The following is a 24175-nucleotide window of genomic DNA, read 5'->3' on the forward strand; positions in this document are numbered from 1 at the left end:
TTTTTATTTAAATAATAAGAGATTGACTACTCTAAAAATATTAATCATTCAAAAATAAGTTGCTTTACAAAGAAAAGCCAAAAAGACTTCCCGTAACAATTGTGGATTGATCATTTACTAATTCACAACATAAATAATAAAATGTGAGAGAAAATGGAGATTATTAAGCATCATCAACAATAAAAAGTCAAAATTCCAAAAAGACATTGCACCGATTCAAATGGGCCATTGCCTGCCATGGCAATAGATGCCTATGCACGCTCCTCAATGAGCTGGTTTATACCCTTCTTTTCTTGTTCCTCTATCAAAGGAATCCACAGAGTGGACAAAAAAGAAGAGAAAGTAGAGACCAAAAGAAAAGCAAAAGAAAGTTAATTCCACTGTGTAGACAAAAGAAGCTTTTACTCGTATAGTTTCTTTTATTATCATCATTATTATTATTATTACTATTACCTATTAATTAGCTAATCCCATATGTACACTTCTTATAATAGGCCCTCTTAACCATTCTCCACATCTCTCTCTCCTTCTCATCTTAAATCTTTGCTTCAACAAGTACCAAGAAAGAGACTGGTTTTGTTCTCAACTGGGGGAAAATGGTTAAGTTAGGAGGTGTTCTGGTTTGCCTCTTGATTGTTGCAATTGATGTTGTTGCTGGTATTCTTGGCATCCAAGCAGAAATGGCACAAAACAAGGTAACATTAATTAACTACATCAGTGTGTTTTTGTTTTTCTTGTTTCTCTTGATCCTTTCTATTGCCTCTTGCTATTTTCCAGGTGTATCTTAATGCGTGTTTTGCAATGGCGAACTAAATGACTCATACTTGTTTTGGTGTGTTAAAAAAAATGCAGGTTAAGCACTTAAGGCTGTGGATATTTGAGTGTAGAGACCCAAGCCAGGATGCTTTCAAGTTAGGGTTAGCTGCAGCAGCACTATTAGGTCTTGCTCATGTTCTTGCTAACTTGCTTGGAGGTTGCATGTGCATTTGTTCTCAAGAAGAGCTTCAAAGAGCTTCCCCTAATAAGCAGCTTTCTGTGGCATGTTTCTTCTTTACTTGGTATGTAGTTCCTTTTTCTCTTTTCAAAATAATTATATTCTTCAATTGTGGTTCTAACTAGCAGTCTTAGATACTACTAAATCAAAGACCAATTCATATATTTAAGTTCACCTTCTTCTAAAATTGATTTCTTCAAATGAGCTTCTTGAAGTACTTTCTAGTTCCCTTGTGAGTCCATTTGTATCTTATATAAAGTAGAAATACCTGAAAACTACCTATTTTTACTTGGTATGCAATGACAGGGTCTTAGATGTTGAGATGTTGATTTACTAATATTGTTATACTCCAATAAAAATATTTATAATAGTTTATAAATCTGGTGTATCATTATAGCGATTATGTTATTATAAATCTGGTGTATTATTAGAGCAATTATTTATAATCGCTGAATTCAGATTTTATTCGTCTAAAAAATAAAAATAAAGAAAAAGATTTTTTATCATAGCAACAGGAATGAATAATTTATCTGAATTTAAAATATTATTGAGCATTAATTTTGAGGTGTTTCTCATTTTCAAAAAGCATATATGATTTATGTTCTATAGTCTTTATGATTATTGATTGGGCAGGATCATATTAGCCGTTGGATTGTCGATGCTGGTGATTGGCACTTTGTCAAATAATAAGTCAAGGGCTTCTTGTGGTTTCACACACCATCATTTTCTTTCTATAGGAGGCATTTTGTGTTTTGTTCATGGGCTCTTTTGTGTTGCATATTACGTTTCTGCCACTGCCGCTTTTAGCGAAGAAGAGAAGTATGGAGGTGCTTAATGAGTAATGATTTAGCTTTTCACATATAAACCTCTTAATTATTTAAATCAAAGTCTCTCTTCTTTCACTTTACTCATTGGTCTCTTTCTTGCTACAGCAACCATATTATTACAGGCAAAGTTCAATAGTGCACAAGGAGCATCATCCTCTTTTTTATTGGAAAGAGGGATGAGATTAATTAATATATCACTCTCAGTGATTTAAGTAATTCCTTTTAGTATTTTAAAAACTGACTATGTTCTTGAACAGCTAAAAGATTAATTTATAATTTAATTACTCAAATTGATTGGAGTTTTAGTTCAATTAATATACTGAATTATTCATTTTTTTAATATTTACAATAAAAATGGTTCAAATGGTGATTTTAATAAATCACAATTTATTTTTAATTTTTATTTTATAAGAGTTAAATTAAATCGAATTAATTATCTATTCAATTGAAATTTCGGTAATTAAACTGATTTTATTTTTAATTATGATTACAATTTTTAACTTTTTGAGCCAATTTGTATTCATTAAGCTTAACACACTATTCGCAACCATACAAAGACATGTTGGGCGTTGCATGCTAATTAAGGTTATGAGTTGATTGTCAATTACAAGTTCCATAAGTACAACATTTTTCTCAATCAATCAATTAATGGTTTCTGTAGAGAACATGATCTTCATGTAATCAATACCAGCTATGAAAATTGACATTTGGTGATCTGTAAAGTGCTTACGTACGTCTAATTTATACTATTACATATTTGACTTTGTAGGACGACATACACATCAATTCTGTATTATTCCCAAAAAAATGGGTAAATCTTGGAACCTACTAATATTGCAACTGTGTAACTTCAGAAAAACAAAAAGAAAATGCAATATGGTGAATTGTCATGTGACACTATCACCAAGTCATATTTTTTTCTTTCTCTTTTACTAAACATATATTTAAATATTTCATAATTCAACTAGAATAAATAAATAAATAATAAATTTAATTACTATAATAAAAAGTTAAAATAAGAATTTAATAATTAATATAAAATTTAATTACAATATCAAAGCCATATATTGAATTTGAATAAAACAAAAACTTTTTCCATTAAAATTAGATGTCTCAAATTTTAAGACCTTCCTCCATCTAATGTGAAGTTATCTTTCACAGAGTAACTAAACAAAGTTAGAGACCCTCTCACCTAGAAAAGATCTCGTACCATACTAATACTAATAACTAATATATATTAACCATATTTTTAAAAAATATAAAATAAAATTATAAAAAATATTTATTCATATCTTATAAAGAAAGAAAAAATAAATTTTAAATTATATTAAGCAATTAAATATTTGCTATACAAAATTTTCATATAATATTAACTTATCATAAATTCATAGATTATAAATCATAACAATTTATTTTAAAACCTACTCATGCCTTATAATTTTATAAATAATTAATATTAATATTAATATTAAAATCATATTTATGATTTTTTAAAAAATTTAATAATTTAAAATCATCACCATTTTTCTCTTTTTATTTGTTATTTGTTATATTTTTATTTTAATTAAATACATAATTTTTTTTATTGAAATTATATATATTCAATTACTAAAATTTTAATTTTAATGTTTTATCCTATCGTAATTAAATTTGTTACTTATTAATTTTAATTGAATTAAATATTTGTATAAATTAAAAAGTCAATGATAAAACTATAAAATAAGTAAAGCTCGTAAATTCTTTGCAACTAAAAAATTTAAAATTCTTGACATAATGCCTACATTAAGTAGTTTATCTAATTTTGTCGCCATTTAAGTAAAATTTGCTTTAAAATATAAAAAATATAAAAATTTATATTAAAATTATTAAAATTAAAAAATTATGTTAAATTTATAAAGCGCTAAAAATTAAAATTTTTTTATAATTAACTTAAATTAAAATAGTAAAGCGGCTAAATGATTAAAATATAATCTAAATATGCATTTTGCTTTTCTTTTCTTTTTTTCCAAATGGTTCATATCTATTTAAAATCCTTGAAAAGGGAAAATTCAAAGAGGAATTTACGTGGCCTACCCATTTTCTTATTGTGTTTACTTCTATAATAGGTGTTTTAGATTTTTATTTTTCTACTAATTTCTTATTATCTTTTTACGCTACTTTGGTCCTTTTCTTTTATTGTTACTTTTCACCATGTTTTCATCTGTTTTATAATTCCTTTTTTTTTCTTTAATTTTATTTCATTTTCTCTTATAGTTTTCTTTATTTTTTTTTCATTCCACTAATGTTTAAAAATTGAAAGATATTTTCTTCATGCAAGTGGTCACTTTTTAGTTTTGAATTTTTTTAACTTTCAATTAGTATAGTTAAAATTATCTCATTCTCCTTATTCCATTTGCTTTCAACTAAATAATTTATCTAATTTTTATGGAGAAACACACTGCTTTAACTTTCATTTCTACTGATTTAAGTATTCTGTAAATATATTTGTAATGTTTCTTTTTTAACATGATCATCATGGCTTTAAAAACACAATTGGCTCAAAGTTTGATTTCTTCATTATTTACAATAATTGCTTCAAAGTTTGTTATTGTGTCTTATAGCCATTTCTTCAAGGGTTGTATTATTGTCTCTATTTTCAAGTTGTCAATGTACAATAAAGTAAGAGAGAAATATAATAGATATATAGTAAATTGGTGGTATTATATAATCACTAATTCTTTTATTAAGTTTAGGTATTATTTTATTTTAATAATTAAACTTTCTATTGTTACTTGAAAATTGATGGTATTATATAATCACTAATTCATTTATTAATTCATATAAGTGTTTTCTTTTTAGTTTTTTTCTGGATATTATAACTTCCATTTTTGATTTTTTATGAGTATTATATCTAATACTCGATTGTTTTCTTCTCATAAGCCCAATCTTCGATTTAATTCATAGATTTCTGGAGATTTATAACTTTTCTTCTTTTACTAGTAAAAATTTCGGTGTTAATGGGTATGAAATAGGATATTAGGTTTGTGAGAAAAGGGGGTAAGACATTGAAAAAGATGATGCAAAGTTCAAATTCTTCTATTAAAAATCATTGAGATTTTAATTGTAAGAACAAAAATATTATTAATTCTTCTTCAAAGAAAAATGTTATGTCCATGTATATACATGAAAAGAAAAAAGATGATTTCAAATCTGAATGAGAACAATATTTATAATTGGAGTGCAATATGCCTGAAAAATGCTAATTATATATTATTACATACTTTTCACTGTATATTTTAAAATATGTTTTATATTTTATTTGAAACTTCTTGTTTTAATCTATTATATACTAATTATATGCAATTTAATTTTTTGCTAATTTATATTTTCCTTTTTTACACTTATTTACCTTTTTTAATGATATATACTTTTTGGATTTTTATTTTACTTTTATATGCTTTTTAGACTAATCTAAACTATATATTGTTATATATATATAAGAAACTCAAAGTATACTTATAATATACTTTGATCATACTTTTGTATACTCATAATATACTATATGAGGTTTGAAAAATTATTTTTAGTATGAGAATGCTTATTACATCAAAGTTTACGTATTTTATATTTTTTTCTCAATATCTATTGTGATAAAGAAAAATAAGTATTGTGTTTATATTCATATAGATAAATATTTAAAATTTGAATAGAAAAATATTAATAAGAATTAAAGTATTGTATACTTGAAATAAACTCATTATATACTTAGTATATGCTATTTACTATATATTTTAAATTTATTTTATAATCCTAGTACATTTTGTGTATAATTATGTTAAGCTTGAATTAATTGAGATAGTTAGTTGGTTCAAAACTCTTTTAAAAAATCCAAGTTTTCAAGATACAAGTTTGAGATGGGATGATTTGGAGAATTCAATCGTAATTAACTTTTTTCTTTTGACATTGGGACTAACTTACAATGACATACTTCATTTAGAAATGTCTAAAAAAAATAACATTATTTCTTTTATTTTTTCATTTTTTATTTTTGTGTAATTTTTTCTTATCATCTTTCTATTTATATCACCTCAAAAAAGACTGACATGCATCACTACTCCTAGCTTATATTTATGAAATTAATTAAATCTGAAATTATTTATTTTATAATTTGAGTTTTTATTAAATTCTTAAAAATTAAATATAAAATGATAGGAGTAGCAATAATGACAGTAGGAAGAATTATCATAGAGCTTAGCTAAAGATGAGAAACTCTGACAAAAATTAAGCAATATGATAAATAGGATATAATCTCTATTTATGTCTTTGTTGCTTATGTTTTAAAAAATGGATAGTTTTTGTTTCTCTTTTTCTTTTATTGTAGAAAAATTGTAGATTAAAAAGAGATAATTGTGTATCTGATAGACATGCTTTTTAGTATGGAGTATAAAAATTAAATATTCCTTATCAACCGTAGTTCTATAAAAATTTGGAATTTAAGGTATAAAAGTTAATTGACTCACTTTTCTAGACATTTGTATAAAAATTCCAAATTCAAAAGCATCAGCCAAGATCTAAATCCCAGCCAAATACAAATCAATGAGCTTACAATGTACAACCCAAGTTTAGCCCATTTATTGCCATTAAATAAGGGAAGAGGTAAACGTGACTCTTTCACTCTTTTTTTTTTTTAATTTTTTTTTATACCAAAAGAAATGATAATTCATTTCACTAAGAGCCTCTTCAACTGCAACAACAGTTATATCATCAATCAGAAGCTGCGGCAATGAAAATCTTCATGGTCCTGGCTTATGATCGATCAAAAACCTTTACTTTTGGTGTAAATGGGTTTTCAAATATATCCACCAACTAGGATATATGACCATTAAATAAAAAAATTCAAAAGCACATCTGAATACCTAAGTACTCTTCTTTTCAAGTTTGAACCATATGCATGGTTTTGAATCTTGGAAGTCCTCGTGATAAATGTAAAACTCCATAGAGCTAAGATTAAAAATAAAAGAAATGTGAATGAGTTATTAACAAATTAATTTTAATTTAGATTTAATTATTAGTATAGCTTAAGTAAATTAATGGGTTTGTCTTTTATATTATAAATTCTTTCATAGATATCAAAACTTCAGTGTGCAATTTAAATTTTAAACAATCTATCTCATTCAAATCAGTAGTTGAGGTTACACAAAATTGGAGCAAAAAAAAAAAAGACTTTTCAGATTAAAAAAATTCTATCAAAGCAATTTAATTCATTTTGTATCATTTTTTTATATAGCGATGTGGAAAATTCTTACATTCTTCAACACTCCATCTTCAAGAGAAATTTTCACTTAATAATATTATATAGACTATGTTAGCTCAAAGGCTGATATAAACCCAAAGTCCTGGACTATATAGTCCATAAGTTAAATAGATTCCAAGATAAGCCCATTCACATACTCTTATACCATATTATATATATATATATATATATATATATATATATATATATATATATATATATATTAATTTCTGAAACTTAAGATTTTTTGGACATGTATCTTTATTTTTGGATACATAAGATTTTTATTTTGACGTATGTATTTACTTTTGACACATATAATTCAAGATTATGTGTAATTTTATAATTTTTCTATTTAATTTATAGATTCATAAGTTACATTCCTAATTAAACACTAACTTCAATTCTAAGACATAATGTATTAATTTCTATATATATATATATATATATAAATATATATATATATCAATTTCTAAAACCTTTTTTTTTTTTTAATATGTATGCTTAAATTTTGACACATAAGATTTTTGTTTTAACGTGTGTACTTACTTTTGACACATGGAATTCAAGTTTATGTATAATTTTATACTTTTTCTATTAAATCATTAATTTATAACTTACTTCTTAATTAAATACTACTTTATCCTGAAGATTAGCATATGAATTATATTTTAATATTATATTAACTAATAAATAGTTTCCTAATAAGATAATGATACTAACTTTGTTCTAAGAAATAGCATATTAATTATATTTTAATATTATATTAACTAATAAATTAGTTTTATAATTAGATAATAATTCTAATTCTAGAAAATAACATTTTGATATTATATTCAATAATAAATTAATTATTTAATTATATAATAAAATTTTAATCTTAGAAAATAGTAATATCAATTATATTGATATATTAATTTATATAATACTAAAATTATTTAATAAATAGTTTTTAGAATAATTTTTAAATTATTGCATTAATAAAATTTTAAAATTTTACAGTTAAGGACATTTGAAAGTAGTTAGTTTACTATTATTTTTTAAAATTTTATAAATTAATATTAAATATTGGAGATTTTATTAAATTGTATCTATCAATTTGATTTTATAATCAAAATAATAATAATGACCATGCAAATCACAGGTAAACGACTATTATATATTAATTTACAAAATCTAAATTTTCTTTAACATATGTGCTTTGTTTTTAACATATAGGATTGTCATCTTGATATGTGTACTTACTTTTGACACATGACACTCAAGCTATGTGTAATTTTATGGTTTTTTCTATTAATTTATTGATTAATAAGTTACATTCTATTAACCTAAGGTGCAATTGATATCTATTTTGATCATAACAACCAAATTGATTATCACTAATATCATGACTGAGTGTCTATGTGACAGAGCATCAAAGGAACCAATCATAGACTAAACATTCTTTAGCCTTAAAGAAAGTCCTGTAAGAAGACCCCAAAAGCGCAGAGGCGCTTTTTATGACCAAAAGTTTTTAAGACGTTGAAAAGTTCACCTTATATTATGCCAATTACCTCATGACACTTGGCAGTCAAAGTGTCAGAGCTTCAAGAAGCGTGAGGCTACTTCATATCAGAACTTGAGATCGAAACTGACAGAGGATAGCGCGAGGGCGCTTTTGGGGTGAAAAAGGCAAGCGCGAGGGCACTATCGTAGTGCGGGGACAGTTTTCGCTATTAATGCAATGTCAGTAACAATTAAGATATCAGTCATCCATTAGTGCCACGTGGCTGGAGACGTTGGAGCCCCAATGTCTCTTTTCAAAAAGCATGAGAGCACCATGACTTTAGACAATTTTTGCCAAGTCATCAATCTTGCAATTACAAAGTATTTTTCCTTATTATAAAGTCTCTAAGGGGTTGGTATGTATATAAATATCTCTCTTAAAAAAACTCTACAACTAAGTATATGAATTAGATATAGTAAAACTCCTGCAGATTTATTTCTCGACTTTCTACACTCAATTTCTTTCTTTATAAAGTGTATTAAGTTAAAACTATTTGTTCAACTAAAACTCTAAAGGGTTGTTGTGTGAGCCTGAGTATTAAAAACACAAGGAATTGGTTGTTGAGTAATCATTAATACTTAAGGGTTAAAGGACTTAGTGAGAAATTGATTCACTAAGGGAAGAGGTTTAGTGTGAGCCTTGAAAATACCAAGTTATTGGGTGAACTTGTAAAATCCAAAGGTTGTAATCTTTGTAATTATAGTGGAATACGCAAGTGTGATCTTGAGGAGTGGATGTAGGGAGGATTATTCTCGAACTACTATAAACCCTTGTATAATCTTCTCTAACCCTTACTCTCATTATATTATCCCTAATCTCTTGTATTTTTACCTAAAATTATTAACTTCTAATTTGAGGTCACCAATTCAATCCCCCTTCTTGGTTCTAAGAGACAACAAGTGGTATCAGAGCAAGTTCACTCTTATCAAGCTTAAAGTGTAAAGATCATGACAACTAATGAAGGAACTCAACACCTCAAGCCATTCTTTGATGAATCCGACTATGTGTTTTGGAAATTTCGCATGTAAATCTACTTGGATTCCTATGGCATTGAAGTGTGGGACTATATGGTAAAGAAATGGAAAGCTCCCACTAAAATAAAGAATGATGAAGAAAGAATCCTTCCTAGAGAAGAATGAGTGGATGCCTACAAGAAGCACAACCACAAGAACAAGCAAGCAATGGCTATACTTGTGAGTTGCCTCTCTAGAGAAGAATGTGGAAGAGTGCAACATTGTACAACGGTTCATCAAATTTGAACTACCTTGGAGAATTATCATGAATACACGAAGCAAGTAAAATAAAAAAAATATGAATATACATCACTGAATATGAGATGTTCAAGATGAAGCCAAATGAGTCCGTCACCGATATGACAAATAGACTTCTCAAAATCATCAACAACATGAGAAAGCTTAGAAAGCACTATGAGCTAGTAGACATCAATAATAAAATCCTTAGGAGCCTTCCTTTGGATAAATATGGTGCTAGAGTGGCTAGTATTGAAGAAGCAAATGAAGACCTAGGGAAGATTCCTACTGATGTTCTTATAGGTAAGCTTCTAACTCATGAGATGTCTCTTGTGAGGGATGAAGTTGATAGAGATAGTGGGAAGAAGAAAACCCTAGCACTCAAGACTAGCACAAGAGCTTAAGATACAATTAATATCCCAAGTGATGATAATGATCAAGGGGAAGCTGTAAGTGAGAGTGATGATATGGCTCTCATCACCAAGCACATAAATAGGATACTTATAGCTAAAAGGAGAAGAAGCAACAAGTCGTTCACTAACAAGAAATCCTTCTTCAAATCAAAAATAAGTAAGGACAAAAAGGAGGAAGTCACTTGATACAAATGTAGGAACCAAGGGCATATCAAACCGGATTGTCTCAAGTACTTGAAGAGGAAGAAAGGAGACAAAAAATATAAGGGTTTGAAGGCTACTTAGAGTGATGCATCTTCATCCTCCAACAATGAAAATGAAAGAGAAAAGGGGGCTAATCTTTGCTTCATGGTAATATGGAAGACTCCCAAGAAGTGTGTCTTTCATAAGTACAAATCTTTGGCATGTTGATAGTGGATGTTCAAGACACATGACGGGTGATAAGAGCCTCTTTGTGAATGACAAGGACTATAAAGGAGGCAAAGTAACTTTTGAAAATGATGCCAAGAATAAGTTAATTAGCATCAGCACCGTTGGTAATGATGGTAAATCTTTCATTGATGATGTTTTCCTAATTGATGGTTTGAAACATAATTTATTGAGTGTAAGTCAATTGTGTGACAAAGGGAACAAAGTTACTTTTGACTCCAATGGATGTCTTATCAATTCTCTAGTGGATGAAAAAAGTGATATTCAAAGGAGAAAGAAGTGGCAACACCTATACAATTGACCTACACAAAGTTGCTAATCAATCTTTCAAGTGTCTTGTGTCTATTAATGATGAATCTTGACTATGGCATAGAAGACTTGGACATGCAAGTATGAAGCTTCTACACAAGTTAGCCAAAGAGGAGCTAGTTAATGGATTTCCCAAAGTTAAGTTCATCAAAGACAAGCCTTGTGAACCATGTCAAATGGAAAAATAACATCTATCATCCTTTAAATCCTAAAGTATTGTAAGTACTTCTAGACCACTTCAACTATTACATATGAATTTGTTTGGACCTACTAGAATAATTAGTTTGGATGAAAAGTGATATGCACTTGTGATTGTTGATGATTACTCTAGATTTACTTGGATTAATTTTCTTGCTCATAAGAATGAAGCATTCGTGTTTTCAAATATTTTGCAAAAACGTGTTCAAAATGTAAAAAGGTATTTGATTTCCTAAGGAGTGATCATGGAAAAGAATTTGAAAATAATCTTTTTGAAAATATTTGTAAAGAATTTAAAATTTCTCATAATTTTTGATCTCCTAGAACTCCACAACAAAATGGAGTTGTGGAAAGGAAAAATAGAACATTAGTAGAAATGGCTAGGATAATGCTCAATGAGTATAAACTTCCTTCTTACTTTTGAGCTGAAGCCGTTAACACTAGTTGTTATGTTGCAAATAGAGGTTCTAAAGACCTTTACTAAACAAAATTTCTTATGAGCTTTGGAAAGGAAAAATATCTAAGGTCTCATATTTTAGAGTTTTTTGGTTACAAATGCTATATTTTAAATACCAAGGACAACCTTGAAAAATTTAATGCTAAAACAGACATAGAAATTTTCCTAGGCTATTCTACCTCAAGCAAAACTTATAGTCTTTAACAAACGTACTTTAGTAGTTGAAGAGACTAAGAATGTAATTTTTGATGAATCAAACAAGCTTGATCTTGGGAAAGGTATTTGTGTGAATGATCTTATAGGAGCATTTGAGAAACTCAAAGTGAATGTTGATAACGTCTCAAAAGGAGTAGACGAATCTATAGAGGAAACTCGAGAATATCAACATAATGAAGATGCAACTCAAGATCTCCAAGAGATGGAAACCTCTCAAAATCTTCCTAAGGCTTGAAACTTCAAAGAGGATCATCCTTCTACTCAATTCATTTGAGAATTATCAAAAGGTGTAAGTAGCTTTAAATAATCTAGCATTTATTTCTCAAATTGATCCAATGACCATTGATGAGGATCTAAATGATGAGAGTTATGTGATTGCTATGCAAGATGAACTCAACCATTTTGAGAGAAATAAAGTATAGAAACTTGTTCCTAGACCCAAGGATAACCAAATTATAGGTTGTAAATGGGTGTTTAGAAACAAGCTAGATGAACAAGGCTCTATGATGGGTGCTACTCGTGTTAGCTACAATCTAAGGCAGTGTACCTATCGATGCAGTCTAGCACTAATGGCGAGTATCAAGGTCGTATTCCTTGGGAAAGTGAAAGCCCAGAGTTACTCCTTTGTTCTTTGTTATATTAACCTAAAATGGATAATGAATAAATTCTAAACTAACTATTAACTACAAGCTAAGTTCTGAGGGAGATGCAGGAGTAATTGATAAATGAAATAATCAAGACAAGAAGGCAAACCCAAAGGGAATCTAAACTAGTTGGCAACTGAACAAAAGATAAAGGATCGGTGAGTCTAATTATACTACCCGTGGACGAATTCTTAACCGAATTCGGTTTCTCTCTCGAGATAACCGAATTCCTAAACCTAATAACCTAAAGTTGGAATCTCTTCCTAACGATTGATTCTTAAATTAGCATTAAGCTTTAATCTGCCTCTATTAAGCTTTGTTAATTCTTAATCCGGCTAGTTAATTATCCTTATCTCTAAGCGATTATTAACCAGTTCTTGTTATTCAAAATTTCAATTGCCAAACGGATTTCTCAATCTCATAAAGCAATCTAACATCACAATTCACAACGTCTCATGAATAATGCATAATCTTATTAATACTGAAAACAAGAAGAATACAAAACCAACTCAAACAATCCAACAATATAATATCAAGCCAACATAGTAAAGAAATTCCAATGGATTAAATCAGTCTAGCTAAATATGTTCATGTTTAAAACAATCTAGGAAATCAATTACAATCAAAGAATAATGAAAATAAAATATGTACACCCTTTTCTCTCGAATTGGATGAACAGCTCCAAATCTGGATCTACACTTTGATTAATCTCCCAAACTGCCTCTTGAATTGCTTCCACTACGGTTTTGCACTCGGAACCTTGCGATTATGGGATTCTTACTCCCCGCAACTCTCTCTCGCACTCAATACTGTGCAGAAACCGAACCAGCCGCCAGGGGCTCTATGTCACTCTTTTTTTCCTCTATCTCCTTTCTAAGAAAAATTCATTTTTCTTATATATTTAACTCAACACGGCCGTGTTCAAGGCCGTTCAGCACGGCCGAAGTCCAGGCCGTGCTGAAACTGTGGATCTCACCAAGTAGGGTTTCACCACGGCCGTGTTTCTCTCCGTGTTGTCCACCACGGGCCGTGCTGAAGGCTGTGGTGGCTACGGAAACCATGCCCAAAGTGCAAATTTCAAGAATCAAAGCCAATGGTTGAGCACGGCCAGAGTCCAGGCTATGCTCAATGTATGCATTGCGGGCTCTTGTTCGATCTTGATGAATTCTCGTCCGTTTCTGCATGTATTGATCTATAATTGCTTAAACACCGGTGATGGTCCTATAAATGTTCCTGAAATGTAAAAGAACACAAAACACGGGTGATCTGGGAATAAAAGCACAATAATTGCTAAGAATATACGCAATAATATGCAAGCAAATATGTGTAAAACTATGCTCATCAAATTACCCCACACTTAAGCTATTGCTTGTCCTCAAGCAATTAACAACTCACCCCATAAAACTACAGTTAGCAATTCCTTTCAGTTTATGCCCCTAGTCCACAACAGAGAGTATTCAACACATCTCAAAGGATACTCAATCATAAATCAAATTACAAATCATTAACAAAGAATGGAAATAATATTAATGCATGAGTAACTTAAATGACAACTCAATACAAACATCATGAACCAATGCCTCACAGGGATCACTCAAGTCGCTCAAAGTGTATATTAGGTGAATAACAAATCCCTCAAAGCAAATGCACAAGACCCGCTCACCATAAGCTTGCTCATAAATCATATCTTCACTACTGTGAATAAGTAAATACCAAAATCAAAGGGTCTTTACCAAGGTTGAAATGGGGCTAAGGTAAAGGTACGGAGATTTGGATAGAAGTGTGAAAGTGCTGGAATTCGTGCGATAAACAATAGTATATGCTCAAAGGATTAAATGCCTAAGATCACAAAAAGAATCATTCACTAAAATCCCTACTTCATAGAATAACGCTCGCAAATGCTCTAAATCCAATAAAAAGATAAATAATTAAAGAGATTTGTTTATTATATATTCTTTTTTTTCTTCTTCTTCTTTTTTTTCTCTTTTTTTTTTAATAATTAACTAGCGACTTATTAGCGTACTGCATACAACTCGAATAAACATAAAGAATAACAAATACAAATTGGATCAAAGGGAGCATTTAAAATATCAAAAGATTTAGTGAATTTACCAACATAGCAACTAGCATTTTAATCCCACATAAAGTTGAATAAATCACGGAAAGAAATTCCAAAGTATAAGGGTAAAGGAAAGATAAATGTAAAGAATGGTATAATTGAAGTGTATAGGTGTAGATTATGAAGAAAAGGTTAAGGCTCAAAAACTGGCTAACTAATGGAAACATAAGGTGATAGGCTTTTGGTCAAATGTGGTGAATTCTAAATCGCCCAAATCATCTCATGGTATTCACAATATTCATGTAACTTCAACACGCATTACAAAGCAAGTTCTAGAAGCAAAGTTAAGTACAATGCACACTCAAACAAGAAATATAAAGAGCATAAGTATAATGAATGCTCAACTGGCTCAAAATCTCACTTTCAGGTGTGGTATTAGGTGCAGTTGGTTCGCAACATCATTAATTGAATCATTACTTAAGAAACACATGCATATGATATTATCAAAGTTCTAAGTTAAAATTCGACAATTCGAAAAAATAATTAAATAACACCGATTTAACCCTAGTAGGTTGATGTGTAAAACACCATAAATTGTTTTCTAAGGACAATGAACAACAAAGAAAAGTAACTACAATTCTATAAATCAAGTCATCAATCACCAAAAATAGCATACTCAAGTGCATAAAAACACAGTGTCCTAACATCCCTAAAAATACACAACACCTAGCCATAGCAATTTCAGATATATTAAAAATCCATATGAGAGATTAAGGTTTACCCATAAGCACCCCACACTTGAAGAACACACTGTCCTCAGTGTAAAATGTTATGGATACCCCGCATGGAATGCTCAACTAAGAGAACAAAGACAATACAATCCAAGTGCATGACATGTATGAAAAATAAAATAAATAAATGCAGAAAAATAAAAAGATCTAGGGGACTGCCTTGATCATCCATCGAAGCTAATGTTGTGGAAATTCAGTGCCTCCTCGGTAGAATTTGAAAATAATAAAATAAAGAAATAAAATCAAAACTGAAAATATGAAAACTAAAACTAATAAAATGTTTCAAAACAAAAGGTTAAAATATTAAAGATTAAAGATAAAGTTTGGGGTGCCTCCCAAAAGCGCTTCTTTTTTATGTGATGAGTCTTCTTAGCTGGACTCATGGTGAAAGGCAAATGGGCGTGATCGACGACCATCCATCCTTCTTCCAAGCAAATGTCTTCAAGTATCCGCTTAGAGGGATAATCGTCAATTTCCTCTTCCCGACTATCAAGCAAGCTGCCAATATGATGGGCAAGACTCGCTCCTCGTATAATTGAACGTAGTCATGATGCTCTAGGGGCTCTTCCAATTTGAAAGCTGGAGATTCAACAATTGGAATGATCGATGGTTGGGCAATCTCTTCAGGAGTGTCGATGGTTTTCTTCAGTCCCTGGCTTGGTTCACTTGCTAGAAGAAACTCGAGCTCCTCCAAGACTTCATCATTGGATAACTCGTGCTTATCGTCCATCATCAAAGGGACTTGTGGAAAATCTACCAACAATTCCTCTAACTGCAACTCAGCATCATCAACTGTACATTCTTGTTGATAGTCTTTCAGAGGAATTATGCTCGCCTCTTCCTTTTGTGGTTCCATCTCCATGTTCAAGAAATCGTCCTGCATAGAAGCATCATCGTCAAACATAATAGATAAACCAGAAAAATTCTCACCTGAACGCAAAGTGATGGCGCTCAAAAGCTCCTCGGATTCAGTAGCGTTTGATGGAGTTCCCAATTGCTCTTCAGCTAGTAACTTGAAGATTAAGCCTACTTGATGCTCTATGTTCTTAATTGAGGCTTGTTGACCTTCAAGTACCCTCTCTGTTTGTTGGAATCTTTCCTCAAGACTTGTCATGAACCTCATCATCAGCTCCTCTGACGCTAACTCTTCATCTTGAGTTGAAGGTGCAAGATTAGGCTGCTGATGTAGTTGCTGAATTCCTAGTGGTTCTTGGCCATCTAAGCTCCATCCAAAGGGTGAATGAGTGCTCCACTCTTGATTATAGGTGCTTCTATACGAGTCATTTGTCCAACTTCCCGTATAATTCACCTGTTCACAGTTATAAGAACAATGAGCAACATCACTATACAATGGACAATCATTACACACATGTAAACCACAACAAAATTCACAAAAGACTTGAGATGAAAGGATAGGATAAGAGAGTTGATCGGTAGCCTTGCAAAACGATTCCACTCGAGCATCTAAAGATGCTCGGGCATCCTAATTTTTAGCACTCTCTTGGTTCCTGATCCCATTTTCCAATGTGTCATACAAAGAGTTTGAATTTAGCATTGAACCTCCTTATCATTCACTATCTGAATCATAAACTTAAACTAAATAAATATGTACAAATAAAATAAAATAATTAAACAAATAAAAATAAAAATCATAAAATAATAAGAAAGAAAAAAAAATGGCTAAATTAACAAATAGCAAATTTCACTCTAGTTTTCAAACATTCTCCGGCAACGGCGCCAAAAACTTGATGGGTGTTACTCGTGTTAGCTACAATCTAAGGCAGTGTACCTATCGATGCAGTCTAGCACTAATGACGAGTATCAAGGTCGTATTCCTCGGGAAAGTGAAAGCCCAGAGTTACTCCTTTATTCTTTGTTATATTAACCTAAAATGGATAATGAATAAATTCTAAACTAACTATTAACTACAAGCTAAGTTCTGAGGGAGATGCAAGAGTAATTGATAAATGAAATAATCAAGACAAGAAGGCAAACCCAAAGGGAATCTAAACTAGTTGGCAACCGAACAAAAGATAAAGGATCGGTGAGTCTAATTATGCTACCCGTGGATGAATTCTTAACCGAATTCGGTTTCTCTCTCGAGATAACCGAATTCCTAAACCTAATAACCTAAAGTTGGAATCTCTTCCTAACGATTGATTCTTAAATTAGCATTAAGCTTTAATCCGCCTCTATTAAGCTTTGTTAATTCTTAATCCGGCTAGTTAATTATCCTTATCTCTAAGCGATTATTAACCAGTTCTTGTTATTCAAAATTCCAATTGCCAAACGGATTTCTCAATCTCATAAAGCAATCTAACATCACAATTCACAACGTCTCATGAATAATGCATAATCTTATTAATACTGAAAACAAGAAGAATACAAAACCAACTTAAACAATCCAACAATATAATATCAAGCCAACATAGTAAAGAAATCCCAATGGATTAAATCAGTCTAGCTAAACATGTTCATGTTTAAAACAATCTACGAAATCAATTACAATGAAAGAATAATGAAAATAAAACATGTACACCCTTTTCTCTCGAATTGGATGAACAGCCCAAATCTGGATCTACACTTTGATTAATCTCCCAAACTGCCTCTTGAATTGCTTCCACTACGGTTTTGCACTCGGAACCTTGCGATTCCCGGATTCTTACTCCCCGCAACTCTCTCTCGCACTCAATACTGTGCAGAAACCGAACCAGCCGCCAGGGGCTCTATGTCACTCTTTTTTTCCTCTATCTCCTTTCAAAGAAAAATTCATTTTTCTTATATATTTAACTCAAGACGGTACGTGTTCAAGGTCAGGCTGGCAAAGACGGCCAAGTCCAGCCGTCAACCGTGGATCTCACCAAGTAGGGTTTCACCACGGTAGTGTTTCTCCCCGTGTTGGCCACCACGGCCGTCAAGGCTGGTGGCTACTGTAAACTGTGCCCAAAGTGCAAATTTCAAGAATCAGTTATTGGTTGAGCACGGCCGAGTCCAGGCCGTGCTCAATGTATGCATTGCGGGCTCTTGTCCGATCTTGATGAATTCTCGTCCGTTTCCGCATGTATTGATCTATAATTGCTTAAACACCGATGATGGTCCTATAAATATTCCTGAAATGCAAAAGAACACAAAACACGGGTGATCTAGGAATAAAAGCACAATAATTGCTAAGAACATACGCAATAATATGCAAGCAAATATGTGTAAAACTATGCTTATCACTCTATCACTAGAAACAAAGCTAGATTGAATGCAAAAGGTTATAACCAAAAGGAAGGAATTGATTATGATGAGATCTTTGCTCCAATTACTATATTAGAAGCTATTAGGACGCTTTTAGCATATGCATGCCAAATGAATTTAAATTATTTCAAATGGATGTGAAAAGTACTTTTTAAAATGGTTTCATTAAGGAGGAAGTCTATGTTGAGCAACCTCTTAGTTTTTCCAATCATGTTTTCAAATACTCTAAAGCCTTGTATGGGTTGAAACAAGCTTCTAGAGCTTGGTATGAGAGGCTTAGTTTTTTTTAATTGAAAATGGATTTCAAATGGGCAAGGTTGACACTATACTTTTTGTAGAGAAACATAAGCATGATACTCTAATTTTTCAAATTTATATTGATGACATTGTGTTTGGAGATATTAGTGAGTTGCTTTATGAGGATTTTGCTAAGTGTATGACTAGAAAATTTGAAATGAGCATGATGGGAGAGCTCAAATTCTTCTTTGGTCTTCAAATCAAGCAAAGCAAGGATGAGATATTCATCAACCAATCCAAGTACACAAGAAAACTCCAAAGAAATTTGAGATGGATGATTGTAAAGTAGCCAAGATCCCAATGATTGTCACAACTAAATTGGACAATGATGAGAAGAATAATAACATAAATGAAAAGCTTTATAGAGGTATGGTTAGCTCACTTTTATACTTAACCGCATCTAGAATCGATATTATATATAGTGTTTATTTTTGTGCTAGATTTCAATCTTGTTCAAAAGATTCTCATTTAAATGCCGTAAAAATAATTTTGAAATACTTGTGTGGAACTTTGACTTTAGGGCTTTGGTACCCTAAGGGAAATCATTTGAAATAATATGTTATTCGGATGCCGATTATGCCAGCAGTTTATTAGATAGGAAGAGCACCTCCGGAACTTGCCATCTTCTAGGTGAATGCTTAGTGTCTTGTTTTAGTAAGAAACAAGTCTCGGTTGCTCTCTCCACCACGGAAGCCAAATATGTGGCGGGGGGTTGTTGTTGTGCTCAAATTCTTTGGATGAGGCAATAATTAAGAGATTATAGAAGAGAGGTTGATCACATTTCTATCAAATGTGACAACACTAGTGCTATAGACCTTTCTAAGAATCCTATTCAACACTCTAGGAGTAAGCACATAGATATTAGACACCATTTTTTGAGAGATCATGTTCAAAATGGTGTTGTAGAACTAGAGTATATTGATACAAACAAAAAACTAACAGAAATTTTCACTAAGCCCCTAAATGAGGAGAGAATGAATTTCATAGAAAAAGAACTAGAAATGATAGATGGAAGCATCTTAGCTTAAACTCTTTTCTATATATGCTAATTGTGCATGTCTTTTTATTTGTGATGCTTGTACTTGTGTATTTTTCATTCTTGTGTAATTTTTTAGTATTGAAATTGTCTTTACACTAGATCACTTTCAATTTTTATGCATTTCAATAATCATACATTAAATGATGTTATCAATGTAAATAGTGCATGTTTATTCATTCATTTTTGCATTTTTTGCTTGAAACTACAAAAAGCGCGCTCGCGATTCCTTAGCGCAACCGTGATTTCTTAAATTATAATCATTATGACTATTTTTTTCAAAAGCGTGACCATACTTCTGAGGTGCGCCCACACTTCTCCTCGATTTCAGTAAAAAAAAATAATTGTTACAGATTCTTTTGAAAATGAATTTTAATGTTAAACTAGTCATTTTTACCATTTTTACACCCCCTTAAGGCTATAGAAGCCATATTTTATAGATTTACATCACTTTTTGCACACATATCAATTTGAACTTTCAAAAATCCTTCCTTTCTTCTTCAAAAACTCCCAAATCTCTCTTTTACTTCTTCAAGACAAGTATGGGTCCAAGAAAAACTATTGGGAGAGGTTTTTCTTCTTAGAAACAATCATAGAAAGAATGAAGAGTGTGAATGATGAAGCTAGGATCAAGTACATGACTATAGAGAGGAAAGAAACTCAACCTAGTAGGTTCTTTGATGAAGAGGTCCTCATCAAGCTTGGCATATTTCAAAAGGTAAACATCCTCCTTGAAAATGTAAGCTTAAAGACTTCTTCCTACCCCAAACCTTAGAATTAGGATTTAGGAATCTCACTAAGGAATTTCTTTGTATCTTAGGGATTAACAAAAAGGGAGATGAAGATGATTATTATATGATAGAGTTTAAGCTCTTTAGGGAAAAGAGAAACCTTTTAAGATCCCATTCTCTTCTATTTTTTATTTTTGAGAAAGAAGTCATCTTTCTATTATTGAACACCTTGTAGAAATGCCTCTCTTTTTTCTCAATTTTGAAGGCAAATCTCCATAAAAGAAACCCATTCTAAAGACTCACTCTCCAATGACCTCAAATCCTTAACATATTAGGTTGTGTATAGGATGATGACCACCAACATCCATGCAAGGGATAATGGGGTTGAGAAAGTTCCACAAAAGAACCTTATTTTCCTCTATGCGATGATTCATGATAAGCGCATTATTACTTCTAAATTTTTTCTTGATCACATTCTTCATCTTAGCAATAATAAAAAATGTGTCATTCTTGTCTCCTCACATGTCACCAAGATTGCCAAATACTTCTAAGCCTTAACTCCTCTAAATGAAACTGTTCTAACCCCTCCTATCTCACCACTTTTGCTAGGATTAGCTTTCCTTGAGCATGCTAAAGTCATTAGACTTGGACCTAAGTGAAAAATTGATGGGCAGTTCTTCCTACTCATAAGGGAGCATAGGATGATAGGAAAAAAAAAAGAAAAAAAGATCATTGAATGTCAAGTGAGCCCACTCCTTCCTCATTCCAAGCTCAACCCTCTCTTTCTTTTGAGGCCAAAGTGCTTAAGCAAATGAAGAAATCTTGGAATTATCTCCACCACTTATATGCAGATTTAGTGGAAATCCAAAAAGCCTATAAAATTCCTCATTGTCATGTGGAGGATTGGAAGGAAGAAGAAGAATAAGAGGCTCCAATTCCACCTCCTCAAGCTAGCTCTGATGGGAAAAGAAATGAGCTTATGATTTCTCAAGAAGAAGAAGAAGATGATAAAAAAGAAAAAGATTGATCTCTTATTTTTCTTTAACTTTCTCATGCATGCATCTTTCATCATTGATCACATATATAAAATATCTTTATGAATGAAATCTTATTTGATTTTCTATCTCTTTGCAATTTACTTTTCTTGTCTTAATTTTTAATTTTGACAAAGGGGGAAAGAGACCTAAAATGATTAATACTTAAATTGATTATTAATACTTAAATTGATAAATTGATGACAAATGTAAGAAGTACTTAAATTGATTACTAAGATTATTAAGTATATGCTTAATTGATTAAAAGGGAGAAAGACCTAAAGTGATAATTACTTAAACTAATTAAAGGGGGATGAAATACTTAAATTAATTATTTCTTAAATTTGATAAATACATGACAAAGAAGGAGAAGTTCTTTCTTAAATTGATAAGTATTTGCTTAAAATTAGAATGGAAAAATATACTTATATAACTTAGTTATAAAAACAAATGGGAAGGAAATGCAAACATTGAAGGGAGTATTAAAATTGTTAATTTCTTAAGTAAATTATTTCTTTGACTCTTGAATGTTAGTTATTAACTATTCAATTACATTTATACTTTATCAATTTTAAATTTCTAACCAATTTGGATGTAAAAATCAAAAAGGGGGGAGATTGTTGATATAAGATCTAATTGATCTCTATTTTGTTCATAGTAACTAAATTGATTATCACTAACATCATGACTGAGTGTCTATGTGACAGAGCAGCAAAGGAACCAAGTATAGACTAAAAGCGCGATGGCGCTTTTCGTATGACCAAAATTTTTTAAGATGTTGAAAAGTCCACCTGACATCATGCCAATTGCCTCATGACATCTGGCAGTCAAAGTGTTAAAGCTTCAAAAAGTGCAAGTGTGCTTCATATTAGAATTTGAGACTGAAAGTGGCAGACGATAGCATGATAAGAAGTGCAAGGGTGCTTCTAGGCGCGGACAAGGCAAGCGCGGGAGTACTATCATGCCGCGGGGCGATTTTCACAATTAATGCAATGTCAGTATCCATTGAGATATCAATCATTCCATCAGTGCCACGTGGCTAGAGCTACTGGAGCCCCAACGTCTCTTTTCAAAAACTGCGAGCGCACTTTCTATGACTTTAGGCAATTTTGCCAAGTCATAAATCTTGCAATAAAAGAGTCTTTGGCCTCATTATAACATCTCCAAGGGGTTGATATGTGTATATATATTCCTCTTAAAGACTTTACAACTAAGTCTGTGAATTAGATATACCAAAACTCTTGCAAATTTATTTCTTAATTTTTTACACTCAAATTCTTTTTTATAAAGTGTATTAAGTTGAAACTTTTTGTTCAACTAAAACTCTAAAGGGTTGTTGTGTGAGCCTAGATATTAAGAAAATAAGAAATTGGTTGTTGAGTAATCATTAATACTCAAGGGTTAAGGAATTTAGTGAGAGATTGATTCACTATAGAAAGAAATTTAGTGTGAGCTTTGAAAACACCAAGTTGTTGGGTGAACTTGTAAAATCTAAAGGTTGTAATTTTTGTAATTATAGTGGAATATTCAAGTGTGATCCTGAGGAGTGGATATAGGAAGGATTATTTCCTAACCACTATAAACCCTTGCGTTATCTTCTTTAACCATTACTCTCATTATATTATCATTAATCTCTTATATTTTTACCTAAAATCATTAACTTCCGCAATTTAATATCACTAATTCAATTCCTCTTCTTAGTTCCAAGGGACAACACATTCCTAATTAAATACTCATTTTAATCCTAAAAAATAACATATTAATAATAAGTTAGTTTCCTACTTAGATGATAATTAAATTTCTAATTAGATAACGATTATTCTAAATAATAGTATATTAATTATATTAACTAATAAATTAGTTTTATAATTAGATAATAATTCTAATAATAATATTTTAAATATTATGTTCACTAATAAATTAATTTTTAATTATTACCATAGTTTCTAATTTTAAAATATAGTAATATTAATTATATTGATAGTATTAATTTATATAATACTAAATTAATAAATAAATATTTTAAAAATAATTTTTATATTATTGCACTAATAAAAATTTTAAAAAAGCTTTAAGGACATCTAAAAATAGTTAGTTTGATATTATTTTTTAAAATATTATAAATCAACATTAAATATTAAAATTTTTATTAAATTATATCTATAAACTTGATTATAATCGAAATAATAATAATGGCCATGCAATGCACAGGAAAACTACTTGTTAATTAATTAAATGAAAATTAAATAAATTAGAGAGTATTAGAACCCAACTAATGTAATTGGATTTTGGCCCAACCAACACCAAAATGCTAAAACTAATCACTTGATTGGTTGGATTTTAACCTTTATAAATTGTTGGTATATCTTATTTTCTTAACTATAATTCTAGTGGCAACCAAGAGGGGAGGGAGGGGTGAATTAGTTGAA

General features: G+C 30.6%; 1 protein-coding gene across 1 annotated transcript; it reads left to right on the plus strand.

The window, feature by feature from the left end:
- Window positions 1-348: 348 nt before the first annotated feature.
- Window positions 349-1901, plus strand: LOC125370542 (protein DESIGUAL 3-like). The gene is made up of 3 exons (XM_048376422.1): window positions 349-695; window positions 853-1058; window positions 1628-1901. The coding sequence occupies exons 1-3, from the start codon at window positions 597-599 to the stop codon at window positions 1827-1829; spliced, it is 507 nt and encodes a 168-aa protein (XP_048232379.1). The 5' UTR covers window positions 349-596; the 3' UTR covers window positions 1830-1901.
- Window positions 1902-24175: the final 22274 nt, after the last annotated feature.

The sequence above is a fragment of the Ricinus communis genome, chromosome 7 (assembly GCF_019578655.1).
Source record: "Ricinus communis isolate WT05 ecotype wild-type chromosome 7, ASM1957865v1, whole genome shotgun sequence".
Taxonomy (NCBI): Eukaryota; Viridiplantae; Streptophyta; class Magnoliopsida; order Malpighiales; family Euphorbiaceae; genus Ricinus; species Ricinus communis.